At 42.8% G+C, this 8,317-nt stretch overlaps 1 protein-coding gene across 1 annotated transcript; it reads right to left on the bottom strand.

The window, feature by feature from the left end:
* Window positions 1-2,347: 2,347 nt before the first annotated feature.
* LOC142365525 (small ribosomal subunit protein uS12-like) lies at window positions 2,348-7,222 on the bottom strand. The gene is given in 4 exon segments (XM_075446337.1): window positions 2,348-4,390; window positions 4,823-4,943; window positions 5,847-6,006; window positions 7,183-7,222. Coding segments are annotated over 4 exon segments (468 nt in total). The 3' UTR covers window positions 2,348-4,243.
* Between the last annotated feature and the right edge of the window lie 1,095 nt (window positions 7,223-8,317).

An 8,317-nucleotide genomic window follows, 5' to 3' on the forward strand; every position in this document is an offset into this window, starting at 1 on the left:
CTGCATGTTGTGAATATTGTTCAACGCATTGCAGATGCAATTGCTATTGAAATTAGAAAATCGTGTACGTGCATATTTTATAATGCATATATAGTTACATACTACTCTACTAAAACCAATAACTGAAGAAAAAGTTGTAGCAGATCAATTGACAATGGCAGCAGTACTGCCACGCAGTTTCAAGCAAGCCCGATTATCTCATGACTTCTTTCATCAAAATGCCTCTTCCTTGCATAAACAATTTGCTTTGCCCCAGGGGCAAGCCACAAAAAATGTTCATGCATGCCCTGATTGTCAATGTATTACACCCATACCATCGTGTGCAGGAGGGAACCCTCGTGGTTTACGAGCTGATGAGTTGTGGCAAAGTGATGTTACACATATATCAACATTTGGTCGACTGCGTTGTGTACATGTTAATGTGGATACTTTCTCAGGATTTCTGGTAGCCACGGCACATACGGGAGAAAAGGAACGTTTCACGGACAATTTCTCTTTTCCTACAGGACTGGAGTATACAACATGTTACAGGTATACAACATTCTTCTACTGCACAAGCCATTGTCGAAAGTGTCCACGGGACCCTCAAAGCTATGCTAAATAAACAAAAAAGGGGGAATCCTATGGGCAGTGTTACCCCACAGGAACAGTTAATGTACTTAATTTTTAAAATCGTTCTGATGATCAATTATTTACAACAGCAGCTGACCGTCAATTCGGGATGGTCCCTCCATTTGTGGTTCGACCAAAAGTATGGTATAAAGCATTTGGGGAATCGCAATGGACAAGTCCTATAGAACTAATAATGTGGGGAAGAGGGTATGCGTGTGTTCTTCTTTCAACAGGCCCTCGATGGTTACCAGCAAAATATGTGAAGCTATATCATGAGCTGAAAGAACGTAACACAGAATCCGATGCCAGAGGTGACCACGCTCACTCTCAGGGAGCAACCTCTGACATGGAAGCAGAAGAGACCCACTCTGGATGATCCTATTACACAGGGAACACTGAAAAAATTACAGCAAACGCAAGTACTCTGATGACTGCAGTGGGTGCACCACCCACACCAATTAATACATTCCTTGCATATTTGGCAATTCTCTCCCACAACAGCTTTTGTATAACGAAGCAATCTTGGAGGACACGGTATACGCGATTTTAGAACTGCGTCTGCACAAGAGCAAAGGTCAACTAGCAGACACCGTGAGGAAAAGTATAAACCTTCACCTGAGGGCTCCTGACAACTGCCTAGAGGTGCCAATATGCATGTACAAAAGACATTAATATAAAAAAAAAAAAAAAAGGAGGGGGAGAAATGGAGAATGATAAGTACTTTGCAGAAATGTAATGATTATGTATGTTAACATGGCATAAATATCTAGTAAGAGTGTCTTTTCGGTACACACATTTGAGGAGAACTATTCCCTGTGCGTTCAGTACTGCAGTAAAGAATGCCTGCTTTCTAGAACTCCAACATTAAGTTTTAGGAAGTTAATTATTTTGCTGCTTTCTAGTAATAGATTTTGGGTACCCAGGTAGGACGCTGCTCTTGAACTTCAATGGTCCAAGGGATTGCAGGACCTCCAGCCGGCATCGAGGGATTCTCGGGGAGAACCTCTGATCACTGGACCAAAAAGTTCTGAGCGTGAACCATCAATAAGGCAAAGGCATTCTTCCAGTATTGTTTTTTGTTGCCTATTTGTTAGTCATAGTAAAAGCTTCACAGCATTGAGCTATATCCCTGACAAGAAGGGAAAGTGTCCTTTCTAATCCAGAATTGAAAAGAGAGTGCTCTTCCTGAAACTGAAGCTTGGGAATTTGTCTGTTAAATGTTGAATATTATTGTAAGTCCTGTCTTTGCAATATTTGGATTTATGCTGAAAACTTGGTGTGCCTGTGTGTGTGTGTGGTCGCGACCATGAACGTGTGGTTTTATGTTACACTGTTTGTATTTCTGTGATCTGATGGATTTATTTGGTTTCTGGGATCTAACGGATTTGTCTGGACTAAGTAACTGTTTTGTGTCTTCTGGTTTGGTAAGTTCTGCAGGTATTGACTATTTCTGGTTTTTGACTTTAGATTGTTGTATTTGGACTCTGATTTATCAAGACTTCGGAAGCATTTGATGCAGCAGGGAATAGATGTGCTGATGTTTGCAGCTTTATGCTTTTATGTACATTAATTTTAGCCTATATAGTTAATGAGTCATAGTTCTAGGTACATTGATCTTAACCTAGGTAATTAATATCGATAGCCAATACTAAATGTTATGGATGTTTGTATATATGATAAGTATACCTATAACCCAAGTGCAAATTTACTGAGCTCATATTATTGATACACTGCTATTTCGATGCCTGACGTGGTGAGATGCATCCCCTCCCATTGACAATAATGATATGTTGTGGTCAAGCGGTACTTTGGTCCCACCATCCACACAGGAAGAAAATTGGATACAAGTAAATCCAGCAAGAAAATTGAATACAAGTAAATCAATCTACACCCATATGCTAGGTAACAGATTTACCATCAGTATGTATCATTCTCAAGTTAATTTAATCTTTCTTTATATCCAGCAAGTTGTGGTATGCACTTCACATCTCTATGTCTTCATTTAGCATTTGTGTTCTTATACGGTAAGTATTGTAGTTTGTGTGGGCCTCTGAAAGAGTGGTAGCAAGCTGAAGACCAAAATTAATGTCAGCTCTCATCATCATCAACAACCTCATCAACTACACCTGGCTTGCTCAAAAACAAAAAGGGGGAATTGTGGAGTCCTGGCTGGACGAGAGGGGACATAGTTTGGTGCTGTTGAGCAACTCAGGCTTGGTAATGGAGATAGACCTTGAAAGTAGTGAACACGGAACACTGCTACAGAAGTAGATTGGTGAACACGGAACGCTGGGCAGAGAAGCAAGCCAGCATTACCACAAAAGTCTTGCAATCCCTGCTAGAAGATCAGAGTAGTCTACGACATGCAGTATTGCAAAATAGAGCCGCAATTGATTTTTTACTGCTGGCCCAGGGACATGGTTGTGAGGATTTCGAAGGCATATGCTGTATGAACTTGTCCGATCATAGTAAGTCCATCCACAGGCAATTACAATGGCTTGAACAGCACGCCAATCAAATACAACAAAACCAGGGATTTTTTTATGGATTTCTCACCTCGCTCTTTGGTAATCTGCCCACTTGGCTTAATGGTTTAATTATAGAAATTTTGCGCATATGTATCGTGTTACTTGCTGTTGGAGTTATAATATGTATTTGCTTTAGCTGTCTTAAAAAGGCTCTCTCCAAGATGACGAAGCAAACCTGGCTTGCTCAAAAAAACAAAAAGGGGGAATTGTGGAGTCCTGGCTGGACGAGAGGGGACATAGTTTGGTGTGTTGAGCTACCCAGGTTCTGATCCGGAGGTGAGCCTTGGGAGTGGCTGACATGGAACCCTGCTGGGAAGGCAGAGCGACGAGCTCAGGACACTGGAGCAGGGGGAACGTCACCATTTCCTGCCACACTGTCACTTCCTTCCTGCCACTTTGCTGTTTCCTGCCACAGTACTGTTTTCACTTCAAGATGCAGCTCTGCACCAATCACAACGAGTTGCAGTAGTTTTGCCTATATATGGGTTGGGGTTTTAACCATTCAGATGCTGTAATAGTTTTGCTATATAAACCTTGTTTTGCTGACTAATAAAGGTGTACGATCATACTCATATTGGGGTCACATCGTTACAACGGTCCGTTACCCACGCCTACACATCCTGATAGCAACACAGTTGCTACTCTAATAGTTATTAGGCTGAAGTAGCCTTCATGGAGACACTAACAATCAAGGATGGTGCGCAAAGCACTAAAACAGACTTGCATTCTACGAAGCAAGTCTCTGAAGTTCCTGGCAGGTAGGTAGGTAGCTGTGTAGTTCTGCCAAACACAAAAGTAAATTTGCAAATGCTTCAGTGCTTATTAAGCTTACCTACTGGTTATAAAGATGCTCTGGCTTTCTTCTGTCAGTCTAAAGCAAAGCTTTCTTACAGAAGAAAACGCCATCTACAAACATACAAAAAAAAAAAAACACGACAGCATGCCCTGACATCTGTGAGTTATGTCACTTGCAGATATCACATTAAAAAAAAACAAAACAAAAAACCACCAAAACCACCCCCCCACACACATCATAAGCCTTACATAACAAATAGAAGAGTTTTTCCAATTACAAATTTAATTTATATTTTTGGCACACCAATTTATGATCTTGGTCTCTCCTTCTTGCCCTTGTATAAGGCCAACAGAGAAACATTGGCTACTTTGACAACCTTGAAGCGAACTCCAGGAATGTCACCAACAGCATGACCCTTCCGACCAAAAGCAGCAACCAGAACTTCATCATTTTCCTAGAACGAAAGACAGTGCAAATACAGAGCTATAAACATTAAACCTGTACATATATCTAAATTAATTTACATTAAATTTGAGCCACATCACAGACTTTCTAAGGAAAGGGTGGAAAGACAGTAAATGCTGAAGTCTATTGATAGACATACATGAATTATAGATTATCCCCTTCAGTATTTTGGAGAAGGCAAACATAAGCTGAGGTGTCATTTAGCTCGGGGGAGTACTGCTGAGGATCAGCTTACCTTAGCAAGTGAAAAGTACAAAATCACTTCTGGCATTTCTCATCTGCTTCTGCAGATACAGCATTAATATACACACGGTTCAGAATACCATGAACCCTGTTCTAGCCATCACCTGATTCTGTCAATTATGTGTTTCTTTACTTTCATACGCAGCTTTCTATAGGTTGTTTCTTAAAAATTATTCACCTCAATGAAGTTCAGGCAACCATCATTGGGAACAAAAGCTGTTATTTTTTTGCCATTCTTGATCAGCTGGACTCTGACACATTTCCTGATGGCAGAGTTAGGCTGCTTAGCTTCTACTCCACTAAAACAGAAGTGCATGAAAATATATTAACAAAAATCTGTTTGATAAATTAGCAGATATTTATTACAATACCATGAATCACTATGTTATTTTGTACTAACCATAAGTTGCATGTGCATTTCAAAAGCAAAAAACTATTAGTGATCTACTTAGAGCTATGCAATATCCAAAGACTTAATTAGTTCCTAAACAGAGTAAAAATTGAAAGCAAGTCTTCTAGAGACAAATACTAACTCAGCATTTAAAAATTTGGAAAAGAAAAAGAAACACCTTGGAGTCCTGAGAGTATCCTAACAAAACTTGTAAGTTACTAACAAAAGGCCAGAACACAAGTAGATGGAATTTTTGATACTTGCTGACTGCATCAAACAAAGCACACACACTGAAACCCACCCCCCTCCCAACAAAATTTAAATGTTAAGTAAAATTCTTCCTCTTCTAAAGGTTATACATAATTTCAAAACCAACACTGAGTATATGAGAACAAATACCTTTCAGCATTGCCTCCTAAAAAAATCAACTGTTTTCAATCTAGTACATAGAAGCTAAAAAATAATAAAAATTTGTCATACTTCAGGTAGAAAAACTCTAACATACTTAGAAAAAACAACTTAGAGATGCTTCTTCTTTAAAGTCACATATGGGATCTTTCAAAGGTCCCAAATTATGAGGAATTTTCCTGGCAACTCCAAGAACTACAACCCAGAATATTCTACCCTGTACATCAGGTGGCTGTGGGTCAGACACAAGCACCAGGTGCTTGTGCCACGACTTAGCTCACTGCTGAGAGCATGCTCTCGCATACCCCTAACCCAGCATAAGCACAAGCTGTCCCCATCACACGGCAAACTACCCCTGGCGCCCGCAAGGCCATAAAGGTGCACTCCGGGAAGTTTTACCCACACTTTTTCCAGAACAATTCCCTTTGCATGAGAAGCACCGCCGAAGGGATTGGCCTTCAGCGCAGTACCCAAGTGGGCCTTCTTATACTATTTGTCGTGCCATTTCTGATCGCGGCGGTGGCTGCGGAGTTTCCGAGCGGTACGGAGCCCACGGCACTTCCCTAGAAAACACCGGCAGAGAGAGCTGGACGTCACCGAGCAGCTCCAGCCGTTACCGCCCCCCACGCGCCTCAGGAGGCAACCCAGCGGCGACCGACGGCCAAGGGGCACACGAGACCACAAACCTCGCCTGCGGGGGGGGGGGGGGGGGGGGGGGGAAGGCGGGCAATACACGGACCGACGGTATCACTACCAACAGGTAGCAAGGGGGAATAGGGGAGAATGGCTAACGGAGGCGCTGCCAACACCTAAGCCTAGGGACGTCGCGAGGGCCCAAAGCCAGTGGAGGAGACTCGCAGGACAGTGAGGGGGAGCGCTCTGGGCCGGCTCTCCACGCGCGCACGTACGCGTGCACACACATACACTTCCCCCCCCCCCCCCCCCCAGTTCCCCCAAGATCGCCACTGCGATACCCACACACACGCTTTCCCCCCCCCCCCCCCCAAAAGGCCGCGGCTACAACATTTACCCATCCTGCCAAGCCGAAAAGAGGCCTGTAGTAAGCCGCGCCAGTTAGCTGCGGCCGCAAGGATCCGTGTTGGGGTGACTATGTCATGCCTGACTGGAAACTCCCATCCGGGACTAGCACCGGTCGCCACCGCTCGCGTGAGGCTCCTCCCAAGAAGGGGCTATGACGGGTCCGCCTGGGGGGCATCCCCGTGCGGCTGCAGGACCAAATCACCTCGCAACCCTGCACACCGAGGCGGGAAGAGGAGATAAGTAGCTCTACTGTCACTTCTAATTTTAACAGCACACCCCACAGTCCTTGGCTGGGCACACAGCCTGTCCTGTTGTGCAACGGCTGCCATTACCCGGCGGCCATCGTTCCTTAACGGTATGAGGTGAGTGCCCACAGCACCAGAAAATTTCTTTCCCTCTTGCAGTTTAAAAGCAGGTGATGACATCTCGATGCCAGTAGTGACTTGTCTTTTTTTCTTTCTTTAATCTAGTTTCTTTGGGATTTACAGACCTCATTAGGGAGGGAAGCTGGTGAAAGCACTGAATATAATATATAGTATATAGTATATAGTATATAGTATATAGTATATAGTATATAATATATTATATATATTATATATTATATATAACATAATGAATATATTTTCCTTACTAAGGTGAGAGATTAGAATGAAGTACTCAAGCTTCTCTGTAGAAGCAGTGCAAGAATTAAACTTCACTTTCCGACCTCTTGTCAAACACATCTGAAGTCATCGTCATTGTCCCCCACATTAGGGAACTAGATCCTGACTTTATGAAACTCTTGTTTGTTCTTTCATGAAACTTGTAACATGGAAAGGGGTGAGGTGTTTGTTTTGGTGTAAAAGCCTTCTGCTTATTATCATTAGCCCAGGAATTAGGAACTTGGGTTTAGTTTTCCTGTTCAACATGGATTGCTCTTTTATCCAGTGACACAGAGATACAAAAATTGTAAATTGTCAAGGAACCAGAAGTCTAGATTACTGTAGCCAAATGCTACTCATGCTTCCCTTGTATTTTCTGTAGCATGATGGATGCTTGCGATATTTTCCATAGTTAAGAGCAATGGAGAAGGACTCCCACACACTATCAGTCTAGCATTTAGAACAGTTTTAGGCATGGAAGTCTAAAAAATGAAGGGGGTTTGACTCAACCTGAGGAAAGAGGTGCATGAATAATACTGTTCATTGGTTTGGAGGGCATGGTGACATCACTCTCATTTTTAATGAAATGGCCTCAACTGGTGCTTGAAAGGCCCCTTATTTCTGCCCTCTTAGAGCTCTTTAAATTAAGTATGCAGGGAAACCCCTAAGTTAGAATAATAGAATCATCGAATGGTTTGGGTTGGAAGGGACCTTTAAAGATCATCTAGTCCACCCCCCCTGCCATGGGCAGGGACATCTTTCACTAGATCATGTTGATCAAAGCCCTGTCCAACTTGACCTTGAACACTTCCAATGATGGGGCATCCACAACTTTTCTGAGCATTGTCTCACCACCCTCGTTGTAAAAAATTTCTTCCTTATGTCCAATCTAAATCTACCCTTTTTCAGTTTAAACGTTTACCCCTTGAACTGTCAGTATAGACCCTGCTAAAAAGTCTGTCCCCATCTTTCCTATTAAGCCCCCTTTATATATTGAAAGGCTGCAATAAGGTCTCCCCGGAGCCATCTCTTCTCCAGGAAGTTCTAGGTCTTCAGCAGATTTATGCAACAGACACATGCCAAGCTGTTCACAACACGAGTAAAAGCAGAAAACTCAAGAATGGGTGCTTCCTCATCCCTCAGGCTCGACCCTAGGTTTCCCAAAGCAGAGTCTCCGACATGATGTATGCCA

Source organism: Opisthocomus hoazin, chromosome W (assembly GCF_030867145.1).
Source record: "Opisthocomus hoazin isolate bOpiHoa1 chromosome W, bOpiHoa1.hap1, whole genome shotgun sequence".
NCBI lineage: Eukaryota > Metazoa > Chordata > Aves > Opisthocomiformes > Opisthocomidae > Opisthocomus > Opisthocomus hoazin.